This window comes from Astatotilapia calliptera, chromosome 16 (assembly GCF_900246225.1).
Source record: "Astatotilapia calliptera chromosome 16, fAstCal1.2, whole genome shotgun sequence".
In the NCBI taxonomy this organism is placed as follows: domain Eukaryota; kingdom Metazoa; phylum Chordata; class Actinopteri; order Cichliformes; family Cichlidae; genus Astatotilapia; species Astatotilapia calliptera.
Genome location: NC_039317.1, coordinates 14438500 through 14457210, shown reverse-complemented (window position 1 = coordinate 14457210; position 18711 = coordinate 14438500). Strand labels below are relative to the sequence as shown.

At 41.7% G+C, this 18711-nt stretch overlaps 1 protein-coding gene across 1 annotated transcript; it reads left to right on the top strand.

Annotated features, from left to right (window-relative positions):
- Positions 1–3976: 3976 nt before the first annotated feature.
- Positions 3977–18046, top strand: ildr1b (immunoglobulin-like domain containing receptor 1b). Its single transcript, XM_026145749.1, has 8 exons — positions 3977–4246; positions 9977–10147; positions 12309–12458; positions 12558–12677; positions 12789–12935; positions 14632–14757; positions 16179–17047; positions 17568–18046. The coding sequence occupies exons 1-8, from the start codon at positions 4198–4200 to the stop codon at positions 17604–17606; spliced, it is 1671 nt and encodes a 556-aa protein (XP_026001534.1). The 5' UTR covers positions 3977–4197; the 3' UTR covers positions 17607–18046.
- The last annotated feature ends 665 nt before the right edge of the window (positions 18047–18711 follow it).

Here is an 18711-nt window from a genome sequence, read left to right as displayed (position 1 = left end):
TAAACTTCTTTTTATGATGCTTTATATATTATATTATATGAAGTAGCATCCTAATGATTAGGATGATCAGCTGAGGTGAGTATAATTCAATTCAATTCAATTCAGTTTTATTTATACAGCACCAAATCACAACAACAGTCGCCTCAAGGTGCTTTATATTGTAAGGTAGGTACCCTACAATAATACGTACAGAGAAACACCCAAAAATCATATGACTTCCCATGAGCAAGCATTTTGGCAACAGTGGGAAGGAAAAACTCCCTTTTAACAGGAAGAAACCTCTGGCAGAACCAGGCTCAGGGAGGGGTGGGGCCATCTGCTGCGACCGGTTGGGGTTAGAGAAGGAAGGCGGGATAAAGGACATGCTGTGGAAGGCAGAGATTAATAAGTATGATTCGATGCAGAGATTGCAAACTGGAAGCCGGTTCCACAGAAGAGGGGCCTGAAAACTGAAGGCTGTCCCTCCCATTCTACTTTTAAATACTCCAGGAACAACAAGTAAGCCTGCAGTGCAAGAGTGAAGTGCTCTAATGGGGTCATATGGTACTATAAGGTCATTAAGATAGGATGGGGCCTGTGTGTGAGGAGCAGGATTTTGAATTCAATTCTGGATTTAACAGGAAGCCAATGAAGGGAAGCCAATATAGGAGAAATATGCTCTCTCTTTCTAGTCCCTGTCAGTACTCTTGCTGCAGCATTTTGGATAAACTGAAGGCTTTTTTGAGAGATTTTAGGACATTGTGATAATAATGAATTACAGTAGTGCAGCCTAGAAGTAATAAATGCATGAACTAGTTTTTCAGCATCACTCTCAGACAGGATATTTCTCATTTTAGAGATGTTGCGCAAATGGAAAAAAGCAGTCCTACATATTTGTTTAATATGTGCATTGAATGTCCTGGTCAAAAATGACTCCAAGGTCACTCACAGTGTTACTGGATGCCAAGGTAATGCCATCCAAAGTAAGAATCAGGTTAGATACCATGTTTCTAAGATTTTCAGGGCCGAGTACAATAACCTTAGCTTTATCTGAATTAAGGAGCAAAAAGTTAGCGGCCATCCAGGTCTTTATGTCTTTAAGACATTCCTAGCAGTGAAAATGTACAGTATGCTATGCCTTCTGACGATACTGCCTAAGGGAAGCATGTATAATGTAAGTAGAATTGGTCCTAGCACTGAACCCTGTGGAACTCCATAATTAACCTCAGTGTGTGAAGAGGAGTCTGTTAGATAGATATGATACAAACAACTGCAGAGCAGTACCTGTAATACTTACAGCATGTTCTAATCGTTCTAATAGTATATTATGGTCAACAGTATTGAAAGCTGCACTGAGGTCTAGCAGGACAGAGATGAGTCCACTGTCAGAGGCCATAAGAAGATCATTTGTAACCTTCACTAAAGCTGTTTCTGTGCTGTGATGGGCTCTGAAACTTGACTGAAACTCTTCAAATAAGCCATTCCTCTGCAGATGATCTATGAGATCTTTGACAGCTACTCTTTCAAGAATTTTTGATATGAAACAAATGAAGATTGACCACTGGGTCAAGACATGGCCTTTTAAGCAACAGTTTAACTACAGCCAGCTTGAAAGCCCTTGGTATGTAGCTGATTATTAGAGATAGCTTGAAGCATTAATTAATGGCAGGACTTCTTTGAGCAGTCTTGTAGGAATGGTGTCTAAAAGACATGTTGATAGTTTGGAGGAAGTAATTACTGAAATTAACTCAGAAAGATCATTTGGAGAAAAAGACTCTAAATGAATGTCAGTGATGCTGACAGTAGCTGCAGATAATATTACATCTGTGAGATGATTATGGGTAATTTTTTCTCTAATGGTTAAAATTTTATTTGTGAAGAAGTTAATGAAGTCATTACTAGTTAACATTAAAGAGTTGGCTCAACAGTGCTCTGACTTTTTGTCAGCCTGGCTACAGTGCTGAAGAGAAACCTAGGGTTGTTCTTATTTTCTTCAATTAATGATGAATAGTAAGATTTTTCTAGCTTTACGGAGTTCTTTCTTATAAAGCAGCAAACTGATTCTCTAGGCTAAAGGATGATCTTCTATATTTGCTCTAAATTTGCCCATTTCCTCTCCAGCTCTTCCTCTCCAGTTGTCTATGAGTTATCTGCTTTAAGCTATGTGTTTGAGAGTTATACCAGGGAGTCAAGTAGGGGAGACTGGGGATAGTTGTAACATTTTTGACATTTCTGTCTGTAAATTGAAGCTCTTTTAAGGTAGTGGATTCAAAATGTAATGCAAAGTATTTACATGTCTCTGCTATTAAATAGTGCAGCTATTTTCTCTGCAGCACAATTACCCATTGCCTGGTATGGCCTCAAACACAAAGAGTGAAATGTTACAATTAACCCAGTCTGGGTTAGTTGTAACAAATCCTGGGGTAAAATGTAACACAATGAAATAAGGGTACTAACAAAACATTAACATGTAATCTTTGTTTATTTAACACATGAATGCACTTAGAGCCATTTATGTAGCTATGTGTGTGTGTGACAGAATGCAGAAATCTAGCTTTTGAACATATTCCAACCCCCCAAAAAAGACAAATTATGGATGTTGCATCTTCAAAAAATAAAAATACAATAATTGAGCCTTACACCGGAGTATCGTTGCACTGGTTTACTGAACCTTTCTTTCAGGGCATGTACAGAACATGAGCATCCATTTTCTACTGCCTCCTACAGGACACACACTTCTTCCACTTCCTTACACATTAATGTAACACAGAACTAATACTGCCTCTCCTGGCATTACCATTGTAACAACACACTCATTCTGTTTCTTTCAGAAGAATAACAGGAACTTAGGATGTAGGTATCTATGAATAATAACTATTATGTATACTCATATATTTATATAACCACTTATTTCTTGCGATACCACAATGGAAATTTCTGCAACTGAATATTTCATTCATTTTGGTTGGTCTTCCTTGAGTTTGGCCTCATTGGCTCAGTGGGCATTATAACCTACAACTCTTGCACCAATTTTGAACATAACAATGAAGCTGAAAAAATGTAGTTGTTCACCAGCATCACAATTCCATTACTTTTTATCATACCTTGGTGTGGTTTGCAAAGTGCTTCAGAAAGATGAGGAAATCTGTTTCTTGCACCCATCCTGATTTATTTCCACTACCAGTATTTCCTACTGGTCCATCTCTGACACAGTGGTCTGCATAATGTATGTGTGGTGTGGGAACGCAAACAGTGGAGGAATTGTGTTGCCAATGGCATTAACCGCATATACAAAAGCGACCAGTGAACCTCTCTCTGCTGATGTCGTTGCCCCAACTTGTTTAATATAAGTTAAAGTAATAGTGCGTTAAGTTGTAACATCTGCATTATTGTTACAACTAACCCAGACTGTTGCTGTTACAACTGACCCAGACTCCTATAGCCATGAACTAGCTAACATTACAGCCAACGACTAAAACATTAGCACTAAAGACCTACACAGAATATATCCCCATAGACATACAAATAACATAATTTAAGTTTGATGAGTTTAACTGCAAAGCAGATAATGCTATTAGAAATTGAAATAAAGTAGAAAAACGTACTTTTTGGTATACAAATTACTTTTTTTCATGTTAAATTGTCTGTGTTTGACAAAATGTGCTGATTTTTCACATGTAATAGCAGAACTGAATTGGGCATGCACAGGATGAGTCACATCATTTGAAACTTAGCCCTGATTGGAGAAATTGGAAGTGTTACAACTGACCCACGTTACAACTATCCCCGGTCTCCCCTACTTCTGATTGAGGGACTATTTTTCACCTGAGCTATAGTATCCAGTGTCATAGAACGTATATTAAGCTTATCTCGGTATCGTCCTATTTCTTTCTTTCTCTTTCCTTGTTGCGGCACCTGCCAAAGGGGGCGGGGCCACTGATGTCACCTGGAGCAGTGTGGAGGAACGGGCCAGCGGGGAGGGGGGATGATTCGCCTCTTTACTGGAAGGTTGTCGGTTGTTACGTTGTAACTACGGTACTCGCCTCTCATCGCAAACGAGCCGCACAGCCGAGCGGGCTGACGTTGTAGCTTAACTGAAGTCTCGTTAGTATGTGCAGCGGCGCGTGCGAGGCGGTTTCCTACAAACATTCCGGATTTTTGTGGATTTTCAGTCAGTAAAAGAAGTCGAGCTTCCGCGGGAGGATACAGAGCAGCAAGATGCGAAATATGATCCTGATGGCGCTTCTGCTGGTTCGCCTGCCAACAGGTGAGGCTTTAAAGGTTTCTCCAGCAAACGCACTTTCTTCCTCATACATGTCGCTCTAAATGGAGATGTGTGTCGACTAAAGCAAAAAAGTCGAAACTAGCAGTAATTTTTAAAAGTTAATTATTGGCAGGTGTAAACAGGACAAGGCCGACCTGTGGTCACGTGACCGCTCCACTACTTTTCCGTGGGGGGTTTGTTTAAGTTGCTGTAAACAAAAGAGGGCCAAAGCGACGTTTATGTTAACCCCTCTCTTTTGAGTTTTTATTGATTTTTAAAGGAAAGGAACTTTCAGCTAACAGTTTATTAATAATAATAATTTACTAACAGCGGTCATCTATAATTGAGGACTTATTTGGATTAATGAGTCAAAATAACAGATACAGACCATTTTAAACTTTTAAAATCCGATTATTCTAACCTTAAACCACTGGTTCGCCTTTTTCTGTAGTGCCAAGATGTTCATATGGGCTAATAGACTGTGTTCAACAGGATCTATGAAGGGATTTTATCAATAGAATTTAAAAATTACCTGTTTGGCAAGAGTGCTTATGGCTGAAATTATATACCACACAGGGACCTGGAAAAACTTATCCATGCTTTTGTGACCTCCAGGTTAGATTATTGTAATTCTCTCTACTGTGGTCTCCAAGCCTTCTCTCTTCGAAGGCTGCAACTCGTTCAGAATGCTGCGGCTCGCCTTCTTACTGGCACTAGAAAAATTTGACCCTATTACTCCGGCTCTTGTTGATCTACACTGGTTACCAATCAAATATCGCATTGAGTTTAAAATCTTGCTACTCACTTTTAAAATCCTGAATAACATTGCGCCCAGCTACCTCACTGACCTCCTCAATTTGTACACTCCTTGTCGTGCATTAAGATCATCAGGTCAATTACTCCTGGCCCAACCTAAGTGTAGACTGAACACCAGAGGCGATCGTGCCTTTGCTTCAGCTGCACCCAACCTTTGGAATAGCCTCCCTGCTTCTATTCGAGCCTTAGACTCTATCCAGTCCTTTAAATCAAGATTAAAAGCATATCTATTTGACTTGGCTTTCCCGACCAGTTAATACCCTTTTAAATCTTTTAATTTTTAAACTTTTAAATCTTTTATTAGATTTTATTAAATGTATTATTTTTATTAATTTTACTGCTGTTTTTGTCTTCGTAGCATATTTTGTATTTATCTAACTCTCCTGGTCTGTTAGTGCCTCTATCCTGTCTGTGCTTGTGCCCGATGTGTACCCTGTTTTTGACTTATGTTGACTCTCCATATTACTGTGAAGCACTTTGGTGTGCCTTCGGGTTTTTAAATGTGCTATATAAATAAAATTGTATTGTATTGTAATTGTATAAAATAGCTTGATATCGTTCATGAAACAGGTTCCCATGATCACAGGTGTGGCTCAGTGTAATACTGTGCAAGCTTTACACTGAATGTATCACATTATGTCAGCACACAGTAAAAAATAATCTTTGTCAGATAAGTAGCACTGCAGCTGACTTAATTATCACGTATCATCTTTTTAACATGCTTTCCACTTGTATCACAGACTGGTTAATATACCCATCATGACTTCCTGTAACTGTCCAAAATGACAGTTAATCTAAACATGTTTTGTTTGATTTTTTTTTAAAGACAAAGGGGAGCAGGAAATAATTGCAAATATTCTGTGGAGAACAGAACATGTGGAGAACACTCCACCGCTAGTGAAACTGTTTTTAAACTGTTGGTCAATGAAAACAAGTAATTTGAAGATGCCTTGTTTATTGGAACTGTAGTATTTTGTGCCATAGATTGTTAACGCAGCTATGATTTAAAGGAAAAAAGTACCAAATACTTTTAAGAGCTCAATGATCACAAACACTTTTCAGCTCAAACTTAATAAAAGAAGCAACTTCAACTATAAGTAGAAATATGAACATAGTCTCTGCTCCTAAGTATCTTCCTACTGGGTTTTGCTCATTTACACGTTAGCCTGACATGTGGGAACCAGAAAATCTACAACCTGTAATTCAGTATCATGTATTCAGTATTCATTATTTGCATAGTGTGTTGGCCAGAGGGGCCGATGGCGCGATATGGCAGCCTGGCTTCTGTCAGTCTGCCCCAGGGCAGCTGTGGCTACAACTGTAGCCTCCACCAGTGTGTGAATGTGAGAGTGAATGAATAGTGGAATTGTACAGCGCTTTGAGGTTCTCGAAAAGCGCTATATAAATGCAATCCATTATTATTATTATTATTATTATTATTATTATTATAGTGAGGAGATAAATTCATATTCATATTATTATTATTAGAAAGTGTCTTCTTCAGTTTAAAAATGGCTCTGTGATGAGAAGATATTAAGTTTTGGATTGAACAATCTCTAAAAAGAAGACTCGCAATATTAACTGCAGAAATGGTTTAAAGACATTTTTCACATAGTTCCTAACATTTAGTGCATCAACAAATTTTAGTTTATAACAAAGATAATGTTATCTTCCCCACCAGAGAGGTGACACCTCTCTGGTGGGGAAGGAGCCTGAGTTAGTGCGTGAGGTTGAGAGGTACCGGCTAGATATAGTCGGGCTCACCTCTACACATGGCTTGGGCTCTGGAACCAGTCTCCTGGAGAGGGGCTGGACTCTGTCTCAGTCTGGAGTTGCCCCTGGTGAGAGGCGGCGGGCTGGGGTGGGTATCCTAATATCCCCTTGCTACCGGTACGTTGGGGTTTTTCCCGGTGGACGAGAGGGTTTGTTCCCTGCGCCTTAGGGTCGGGGAACGGGTCCTGACTGTCATCTGCGCTTATGCGCCGAGTGGCAGTTCAGAGTACCCAGCCTTCTTAGAGTCCCTGGGGGGGGTGCTGGAGGGTTCTCCACCTGGAGACTCTGTTGTCCTGCTGGGAGACTTCAATGCTCACGTGGGTAACGACAGCGAGACCTGGAGGGGCGTGATTGGGAGGAACGGCCTCCCTGATCTGAACCCGAGCGGTGCCATGGCGGTTTGGCCATAACGAACACCCTGTTCAGCAGATCTGCGACCATATGTTCTGGACACTCGGGTAAAGAGAGGGGCTGAGCTGTCAACTGATCACCACCTGGTGGTGAGTTGGATCAGGTGGCGGCGGAGGACGCTGGACAGACCTGGTGCACCTAAACGCGTAGTGAGGGTGTGCTGGGAACGTCTAGCAGAGGCCCCAGTCCGCGAGATCTTCAACGCACACCTCCGGCAGAGCTTCAACAGCATTCCGAGGGAGACTGGGGACATTGAGTCCGAATGGACCATGTTCAGCGTCTCCATTGCCGAAGCTGCTGCATTGAGCTGCGGCCGCAAGGTGGTTGGTGCCTGCCGTGGTGGTAATCCCCGAACCAAATGGTGGACACCAGAGGTGAAGGGAGCCACCAGGCTGAAGAAGGAGTCCTATCGGGCTTGGTTAGCCTGTGGGACTCCGGAGGCAGCCGACAGGTATCGACAGGCCAAGCGGAATGCGGCTCGGGCAGTGGCTGAAGCAAAAACTCGGGTGAGTTCGGAGAGGCCATGGAAAAAGACTTTCGGACTGCCTCGAAGAGATTCTGGCAAACCGTCAGACGTCTCAGGAGGGGAAAGCAGTGCTCTACCTGCACTGTGTATAGTGCTGGCAGAGCGCTGCTGACGTCGACTGAGAAAATTGTCAGGCGGTGGAAGGAATACTTCGAGGACCTCCTTAATCCCACTGACACGTCTTCCGAGGAGGAAGCAGAGTCTGGGGATGAGGGGAATGACCCGCCAATTTCCGGGGGCGAGGTCACTGAGGCAGTTAAACAACTCCTTGGTGGCAGAGCCCCTGGTGTTGATGAGGTCCGCCCCGAGTTCCTGAAGGCTCTGGACGTTGTATGGCTGTCCTGGTTGACACGCCTCTGCAATGTTGCGTGGAGATCAGGGGCAGTACCTGTGGACTGGCAGACCGGGGTGGTGGTCCCCATCTTTAAGAAAGGGGACCGGAGGGTGTGTTCCAACTACAGGGGGATCACACTCCTCAGCCTCCCTGGGAAAGTCTATGCCAGGGTGCTGGAAAGGAGAGTTCGTCCGTTAGTCGAACCTCGGATACAGGAGGAACAATGCGGTTTTCGTCCTGGTCGCGGAACACTGGACCAGCTCTTTATCCTCTCGAGGATACTTGAGGGTGCATGGGAGTTTGCCCAACCAGTCTACATGTGTTTTGTGGACTTGGAGAAGTCATTCGACCGTGTCCCTCGGGGTGTCCTGTGGGAGGTGTTGCGGGAATATGGGGTGTCTGGCCCATTGCTACGGGCCATTCGATCCCTATACAACCGTTGCAAGAGCTTGGTTCGCATTGCCGGCAATAAGTCGGACTCGTTCCTGGTGGGTGATGGGCTCCGCCAGGGCTGCCCTTTGTCTCCGGTTCTGTTCATAATTTTTATGGACAGGATTTCTAGGCGCAGCCAAGTGGCGGAGGGCTTTCGCTTTGGTGGCCTCAGAATCTCATCTCTGATTTTTGCAGATGATGTGGTTCTGTTGGCTTCATCGGGTGAGGGCCTCCAGCTCGCACTGGAACGGTTCGCAGCCGAGTGTGAAGCAGCGGGAATGAGGATCAGCACCTCCAAATCTGAGGCCATGGTTCTCAGCCGGAAAAGGGTGGAGTGCCCACTCCGGGTCGGGGATGAGTTCCTGCCCCAAGTGGAGGAGTTCAAGTATCTCGGGGTCTTGTTCGCGAGTGATGGGAGAAGGGAGCCGGAGATCGACAGACGGATTGGGGCTGCAGCTGCAGTAATGCGGACGCTGCACCGGTCCGTCGTGGTGAAGAGGGAGCTGAGTGTAAAAGCGAAGCTCTCAATTTACCGGTCGATCTACGTCCCTACCCTCACCTATGGCCACGAGCTGTGGGTAGTGACCGAAAGAACGAGATCGCGGATACAAGCGGCAGAAATGAGCTTCCTCCGAAGGGTGGCTGGCCTCTCCCTTAGAGATAGGGTGAGAAGTTCGGCCATCCGGGAGGGGCTCAGAGTAGAGCAGCTGCTGCTCCACATCGAAAGGAGCCAGCTGAGGTGGTTCGGGCATCTGACAAGGATGCCCCCTGGGAGCCTCCTGGGTGAGGTGTTCCAGGCATGTCCCACCGGGAGGAGGCCCCGGGGCAGACCCAGGACATGCTGGAGAGATTATATCTCTCGGCTGGCCTGGGAACGCCTTGGTATTCCCCCGGATAAGCTGGAGGAGGTGGCTGGGGAGAGGGAGGTCTGGGCCTCTTTGCTTAGGCTGCTGCCCCCGCGACCCGGCCCCGGACAAAGCGGATGAAGATGGATGGATGGATGGACGGAACAAAGATAATAAACTGTGGAAAATAACTGATTGGGGACTTGTATTTTGAGATATAAATCTACTGAGTAAAGCTGGCATCGTTCAAGGATAACTGAGGAGAAAGTTTTTACCTTTAACTTTAACTGATACATTTGTCCATCAGCAGATGTTTTTTGTCATCAGCTTGTTTTCCAAAACTTGCCATTATAGATCGTGACTGAAGGCTGTTATTATTTGTAATAATAGAGTACAATCTGCGCACAGTTAAGCATTTCAAGCGTAAACTGTTAACCAGTTTGGTCAGATTCTTTTCAATCCATCACTCAGCAGCCATCGCACGAAGTCTTTTTTTTGGCTGATGGAATATCAATTCCAATTGTGTGTGTGTCAAATCAGTTGTTGCTGTTTAAGTTTTTAAAGTCCAATCTCACCATTCTCCCTTCCTGTGTCAGAGCTGCTGTCCGTTACAGTGAATGTTCCAGAGACGGAGAGGAGGACGATGCTGTTTGCCTCTGTGATTCTGCGCTGTGACTACTCAACCTCAGCGAACCAGCAGGACGTCCTGGTCTCCTGGAAGTTCAAATCCTTCTGTAAAGACCCCGTACTGGATTACTACTCCACAGGTGAGGCTACAGGTGGAAGAAGAGGATGGTACGTTGTTGATACACGTACTTTAAAATGAGCAGATATTAACAGATTAGACTCTTTCTGTGCTTTGTTGGTGTGTTCATAGTTTGTAGTTTCATTTTGTCAGCATCCACGCCTGAAGCACTTTCCAGCTTTGTAATGGCCACAGCGTTTGTTTTATTAGAATCACCTTCAATCTTCAGTTAAAATACTTTTATAATTTTGTGTTGACAAAAACTGCAACGTGACTTGCTGGTGAAGGCGTATACCAGCGAGGCAGTAATTTCTGCTTTTACAGTTCTAGTCTTCAGCCCGACTGGATGAATGACTCCTGTGGATCACCTTGTTTAATATTTAACTGAAACTTTGACCCCTTTTTCTTTCCTTTTGTTGCTCAAATCTTTGCCGCACAGGATTCAGGATATGAGCTCCCTTTTCTGGTCTCAGAATCCTGTGTTTCTATTATTGTAGACCAAAGGATTCAAATATGCAAGTCTTTTATAAATTACCAAAAATGTATTCAATATTGACTTAGATCCTGATACAAACCAGTCTTAACAGCAAAGTAAATCAGTTGTAGCTATCTGTGCACAAAAAGGTAAGTCAATATTTCAAAATGTTATCAAACAGTATGTTTTCCTTATTTTCATATATATATATATATATATATATATATATATATATATATATATATATATATATATATATATAACATTTTCAATAATTAAAAACTAATCTGAGACAAGCCCGCTCTGCAAGTTAACTGACACTGAAATGAATTAAAAGCGAGTGAGTAATCAAAATGAAATAAAAATAAAAACTAATTAGAAAATATAAAAATGTAATAATTTTGATAAATAATATGTTTCTAATATTATTGTTTTCATCTTCCATTCAAAATTAGCCGCTCTGCTCCCGGTACCCATCAGTGGGGTTAGTCAGATGCTGCCACTTTCACGTCAGCAAGCAGGGGAAACGATGGGTTTACTTAGCGAGCTGATAACCAGATTCACTGAATGCTTATCCAGATTGCCAGTGTTAGTTTAAGTGACTCCAGATAACAGAAAGATAACTTAGGTATGTTGATCTTGCTTTGTAGTATAGGGCCCTGGTTGTGAGAGCCTTGAGCCCCGGGTGAGAGGTGGGGAGCACCCTGAACACGACACAAGTTATTCAAAAAGTTACTAATTAAAATTTAATTCAGCTGGACAACATTTCAAATAAGTCAACAGTAATTTTCAAAAATATTTTGACAAACAGAAAGATGCACAGTGGATCCAAACATTGCATATCTGAGTTTTAACTTTGGGCTAAGTATTACTACGGTTGTTAGTAAAGGACCCAAATGCAAAACCTAAGAAAACAAAAAACAACCTTTTTAGGTTCATGGTTAAATTCAAAGTACAAAATCCACAGCGAGATAACAAATGACATCCAAAGTTTCCAGGGAACAACCCCAGGGATACAGTGACAGCACAATAAAAGAAAAAGTGTAATCAGGATTATTTATACACAGAGGACTGATGGGGGATGGGACACAGATGAGAAGTGAGATGTGAAAACTAATCAACAAAAGGTGAAAGCAACCAGGGTATCAGGGGAGGACAGACAGGGAACAAAACTAATCTTCAAGTAAAACAGGAGTTAACCTCCAGCATGTGCTTAAGAAGCACAAAACAAGAAAACATAAAGAGACCAAGAAAATACAAATACAAATAGAGGGGAAACCATTATGAATATCAAAGAATACAAAAACAAAAAACCCACAACTCGACACCGCTGAAAATCCCAGGGTCCATACCAGAGATCATGACAAGCGTGCAGTGGTTCCATTGTGTTTGCCCTGTTTCAGTGTGGTGTGCATATAGACACACCCGATCCTTGCATTCCTTTTCACACCAACACATACAGAATTACAGACATGTCTAATTTCAGCCTGCAAGGCTCTGCATTATGCATATTTTCATAAAAATTTAAATAAAAATTGTATTTTTTTTATTTTACACAGGTTTGAGGCATCAGCTGTGTGTTTTTAATCTTTGTGTGTACTGTTTAATTTTCCTTCATATTTTTAATTCCTATCAGACTGTTTTTCAGTGGTTTAAGCAGCATATGTACTTATATTCCTATTTAAATAATTTCCTTTTTTTCCTAAAGCCTATCAGGCAGCTCTGCAGCTCGGTCAGGACCCCTCCAATGACTGCCCGGACCGCCAGCGCACCGTTCGTACTGTCATCCAGAAACGGGGCATCAATGAGCCCATCCTGGGTGCGGAATACAGGAACCGCAGAATTACAATTCGAAACAGTATGTTTGATTACATCATAACTATAATGCTGCAGTACAGTCTAAATGTATTTCAATTTCTTTCACATTTCAGACTAATGTGATGTTTTCTGACAACAGCTGCTGATCTGGTCATCACTGAGGTGATGTGGTGGGATAACGGTGTGTATTTTTGCACCATTGATGCTCCCGGTGACACAACAGGGGACTCGGATCGTGAAGTCAAGCTCATCGTTTTCCGTAAGTCCCCTCAGTCGCTTCAAGTCGAGTTATTTGAGGTAGTAAAATGTAAAATATACTGCTATATCAGTAATGTTGTCAGTAATTATGTTTTACTGTCACTTGCTCCAGACTGGCTGACGGTCCTGTTAATCATCATCGGTGGTCTCCTGCTCATCATGCTCTTTTGCATATGCTGCTGTCAGTGCTGCCCGCAGAATTGTTGCTGCTACGTCCGCTGCCCTTGTTGCCCTCGGACATGCTGCTGTCCAGAAAAAGGTAGAAGAAATGCTTTTTTTGATTGTACATTTTTAGCTGTAGCTCTACATGTGGAAGATTCACTTCACTAAATCATGAGAAAGAAACTTCTGTTGCCAGAAAAGTATTCAAACATGTAACTATGTGGCAAAGTAGAAATACTGCAGCTGAATAGGCTTCAGCTGGAAATCTACGTCATAGCTCATCAAGTACACTGCCATTCCAATTGTAGAACGATCGCGCTGCGTTCTCGGGAAGTCCGGACTCCTGTGTGAACTTCCGAAGTCCAGACTAGCGAAAAGGCGAGTACAGACTTGCGTACTTGAGTATTTAGAAACGGCCTAACAGTCTGCAGTCTATGGACTAACCTCAGCCAACGCCAGCTAACAGTGTTAGCTTGGTGGCGAGTAGCCTTCATTAATAGTGATAAAAATCACACAACAATAGTACACCGAAGATACTGAAGTTTCACCCATCCCATTCTTGTTATGATGTGGTGTCCAAGTAAGAAATGCTGGCTCTGGGTCCATGTAACTGACGCCACCAACATTAACAGGACGCTTACATTAGAGCCTGTTATTGTGTGTTTTGTTTGGATTTCCAGCAATCAGAATCAGAGAAAATGTATTAATCCTGAATGGAAACTGAGAAAAAAAAGTCCGCAGGTTGCACTCAAACCCAGGCCGGCCTCTCTCAGCTATACGACATATGATTACATGCTCATCCAACTGAGCCTGCACCCAACTGTTTTTAATCACCTAAATTGGAGAAGGCATAGAGTGGGCATAGGCTAACATATGAAACAAGAAATGACCGCCGTGTATTCTATTTATTTCCACAAAGTAACTGTATTCTGATTACCACCTATTTAAACGGAAACTGTAACGGAATACAGTTACTCATATTTTTTATTTTAAATACGTAACGCTGGTACATGTATTCCGTTACTCCCCAACACTGTATATGAAACACTGGGATACGACTACATGGTAAATAACACATAGCCACTTAAAAGTATAAATGTGGGCAATGACGTCGGCGACTTACGTAGATCTCTGCAATGGCTCCCTGCAGAAGTCTAAATCAGGCATTAGTTAAAAGTTTAATGTTTCACAAGTTTTTAATAAACATGTATTTGTACCATCGGAGGAAACCACAGTGCATGGAGAGAACCCATACGCCGTATCTCATTATTACTGCATAAACCATTTTGCAATTTTAAACTGATTAATTATTTTTAAGTAAGCCTGTAGTCTAAGATAAAGAGAGTTATTATGAGTAGATATAGATCAAACTAATTTAAAATCCATAGAGAAAAATTTCTAAATGTTTGACGAGGACATGAATTGTAAATGGTATGCAGCACTGTTCTTTTGAAGGTCGCCGCAGCTGCCAGATGTGTCATTGTGTTTCATATAATCCTGTGTGTGTGCGCAGCCCTGTGTGCTCTCGAAAATATGTGAAATATGCACTCTGCAAACACATTGTAATTATGTGCCCTTCTCACGGCATGCTACAAAAGAGGAAATACATTAGTAAAGAAATGTAAGCTGAAATTCCCCTCAGTTTGTTTTAAGACAGAATATTTACTGAGATGGTCCAGTGTACTTTAAAAACAAGCAGTATTATTATTACCCTCTGCTGTAAATCAGTATCTGCTGGTTAAGTACCTATATCAGTCTTTTTGAACTGCTTGCTCCATGTGCTTTGACTTCAGCTGTGATGGAGCACAAGATGCTGAAAGAAGCTCGGAAAGCTATGTTACCCTGGATGAATGGTCAGCCCATTTATGCTCCCATCAGCTCCAATGCTTCCTCCCAGGGCGTTCCCATTCTGTATTCAGGTGAGTGAGGGGAAGCACAATAAGACTTGTCCTTAATCCTTTATTTGCAATGACGTAAAATAAACCCCCAAACAATGTGGAATTCTGAATATGGGCATCAGAGCTTTTATTCACTTCAGCTGGTGAAGGTAGTAGACCTGCAATAGAAACCTTTGAAGCAGGCTTGTATTGCAGTCATGCCCTTATTATTATTTATTTATTTTACCTCTGGTTGTAATGTGGTTTGTTTCCACCACGTGAACTCTTTTTTTGCAAGAAGCCTCAATTGTTGGAATCTGCTTATGCTGCCCTGTCTGTATCTGTGTTACTCTAACAGCGTTAAAACCATAGACTGTACATAAAAGACGATTCAAAGCTCCCTCATTGGTTTGTGCACTCTTGCTTTTTCACACCTGTTTGTATTTTTTTAAATCTGGTTTTGATATTAGTCAGAAACGGAGGGCACTGCATGTTCGTACAACATGCATCGTGATAATTTAGCACTGACCTGAAACATATTCTGCTTCATCTTCTCTTTTACTTTAAAGCTGATGATAAATCACAAAATAAACTTCATGTTGTATTCAGGAAGTGTTGAAACAAGGGATTGAGCACGTAAACAGAAAAATGTTTACTAAGGCAATAAAGCAAGAATAGTTATTCGGTAAAATTATATACAGTCTGATTTCTCTTTGCAGTCAGAGGAGTTGCCCCCTGCTGGCCAATAGAAAGAATACTGGTTTAAGAATCTTCTGTACTGGCTTTGTCTTTTTTATACAGTCTGTGTTTAATACTGGTTCAACACTTCATGTGAGCATTTCAGTGGTCACAATGCCTTTCATTGTAAAACGTTTACATGCAACACATATGCACCGGCCCTACAAGCACTGACAGCAGCCCATTCGTTCATTTTCATTACTGACACTGGATTGCTCAATCAAATCTCTTAATGTAATTGGGCCCACCCCTGCCTTCCCTGTGCACTCATGCACCTTGCAGAACAGACATCTCACGGCATGAGAATAGTTTCTTTCCCCAGGCTGTTGGACTATATGCTACAATAACAACCTTATTTAGTCAGCCTATAACAACATTGCACACCAGATTCAGTTAAAGCACTTAATCGTAGGCTTACTTATTTCTTATTTTCTAGTTGTACTCTGTATATCTGTATCTCTAGGTAGTTAGTATATATTCCTTTTCTGTGTTTTTGTAATATATATAAATATATATCTATACATATACTGCAAATACCATATGTTCTATTTCTGTACCACTGTTTTTTGCATCATGACACTGCGACAAATTCCTTGTTTGTGTACAAATTTGGCAATACTCCTCTAAACAATACTCCTCCCTTCAAATGTCCAGAGAATAACTTGAGTTCATGTAGGTTCAACAGTTGTTGTTTATCTTCTTAATCGCTGTCAGTTTGGTTTCAGATTCATACTCAGACTACCCAAACAAGCACAACTTTGCCATGGCTCCCATGCAGCTGTCACCCATGGGCCTACAGCAGCAGCCGCCACCTCCTCCTTTACACTATGGCAACAGCAGTGTGCGTGGCAGCATTCATGGTAACAACCAGGTGTTGGAATACTTCGAGAATCAAGTGAGAGGGCTTGATGTCATTGCACCAGGGATGGCTCCTCATGCTGTCCAGAATGTGCCTCCATTACAGGCTCAGCATGCTCCTCCACAAGTTTCCTACACACCAGGGCCTCCGAGTGTGTTGTCAGCACTGGATGAGATGGGGACGAGAGGGATGGAGAGAAGAGTGATCACCCTGCCTCCTATTATCCAGCGTGTACCCAGCTTTTCTTCACGCAGGGGCCCTGGTGGTGGAGATGGAGCTAGGGGGGCTCTCAGGATATCCAGCCAGTCCAGTGGGAGTACAAACCGCTCAGCAGGTGGTCTCCACCGCAACAGTCGTGGATCAAGAGACAGATACAGAAGTGCGTCTCCTCCCAGGCGGGGAATCCTGCGTGATTACATTGATGATTCGGATAGGGACAACAGGCGGGGAAGAGCATCTCACAGGAGTTCAAGGAATGAGAGAGGGAGTTCGTCCAGGCACCGTGCCCGAAGTCGCGATGACCTCATGGATGAGCTACAAAGCAGAGCTCCTCGTAGGCAGAGGAGCTACTCACCTCCCCTGCACCGCAACGGGTCCTGGAGCTCAGATGAAGAGGACAGTATGAGAAGAAAAGGAGGAAAAGGGAAGGACTGGTCAGAGTTGCCTCCCAGCTACCACTCCATCGACATTCAGCCTCCACGCAGTAACAACCAGAAGAACTACGACCGCCTTTCTGTAAGATCCACACACAGCTAGTGACACACTCTGACCCAGTGGTGTGTTGTTTTATTCTTCTTTTATCTTGCATGGCTTTTAATATCCCAGCCACACCTTTAGGTTGGCAGTATCAGTCAGTGCACCACTGTGATCCTACAACGACTCCAGAGTTATTGTATTTTAACTGAAATATGTTTAGAATCCTGACCGAGGACACAGAAAATGGATACATTTCATACACTGAAATGATGTAGTTTATGAAATGGTTTGAAGAGGTTTTATGCAAAACTATGAGAAAACTATAAAAGCGGGCAATTTCACAGAACTGCATTTAGGGGTTTTTAATTAATTGCAAATTAAGCAAAAGACTGATTTGTAAAGATTACAAATATACCTGAAGGTGTGGATGAAGTGCCATTCATTTAGTCTTAACTACTTTCATTTTTTATTTTCTTCTAATGTCTTGGTGCTTTTCTCTACCTGTGTGCGTAACCTCATCTTAAATTCTAATTTCACCTTTTTCACTTTTCTCTCGTAGGATCGAAGCTCCCATAGCAACACCACTGTAGTCATCTGAAACATTTCTGTCTTTTGATCTTTTCTTGAAAACGGTAAAAATGAAGATAAAGAAGTTGGTGCCTGTTTGGTCACCTGGAAGGAACAAAGATGTTGTTGATTCATTTAGTAGTGTAAATATACTGTATGAGTATAATTGTACCCTGTGGGTGATGGTGTATACTGCAGGTGATGTGCAGCTGCATGAAATCATATTATTGATTGTTATTAATATGATTGTATGTGATTCTTGTCCTAGTTCTCTTGAATTGTCTTACGTGTGGTGATGGATTTTTTGGGTTAAGTACATTTGTCGTTGTAAAAAGGTGCCTGTGCTGAAAAAGATCCAGGACTCGCAGAAGAGATCCCTACTTTCTAGTTTTACTTCCTGGTTAAGCATAAGTTTAATAAAGATACAGTGGTTATTTGTTTTTATTTTTGTTTTGCTGTCAAGTTTGTTTTTTTACAGTAATTTCTTTTTTGCCTTCCACTATTTAAAAATTGTATATATATATATATATATATATATATATTGTATATATATATATATATATATATATATATATTGTATATATATATATATATATATATATATATATATATATATATATATATATATATATATATATATAATTTTTTTTTATTTTTTTTTTATATCCATTGTACGTGGATAAAGCAGTAACGGTAGCAATGGAAACTACATTTGCGGGAAGATGGACTGTTTTTTATATCTGGATGCACCCACACCAAAATATAATTGTGACTGGATTTTTTTTAATAGAGATGTAGCTTTGTTGTAAAGTATGTGTTTTTAATAAAATCTTTACAATACTGCCTGCATGACGTGGATTTTATTTCATTAGTCCTGTTGTAGTAGCCCATTACCTCAGGGATGAGTGGATTACGTGGACATTTGGAATACTAAAGTCACATATCAGTTTGCATTATGAACTAGTATAGTTTGCAGTGGCAATGTTTTAGTCACATTAGTCATTACAACAGCACAATCGAACTGCCTGAGAAAAGAGAGTAAAATATTAAACCATGTAGGAGGAAAGTAATTCAAGTTTTTAGTACATCTGATGAATGGCCGGATATAGCACCTATTTACAGTGACTGAGCACTGC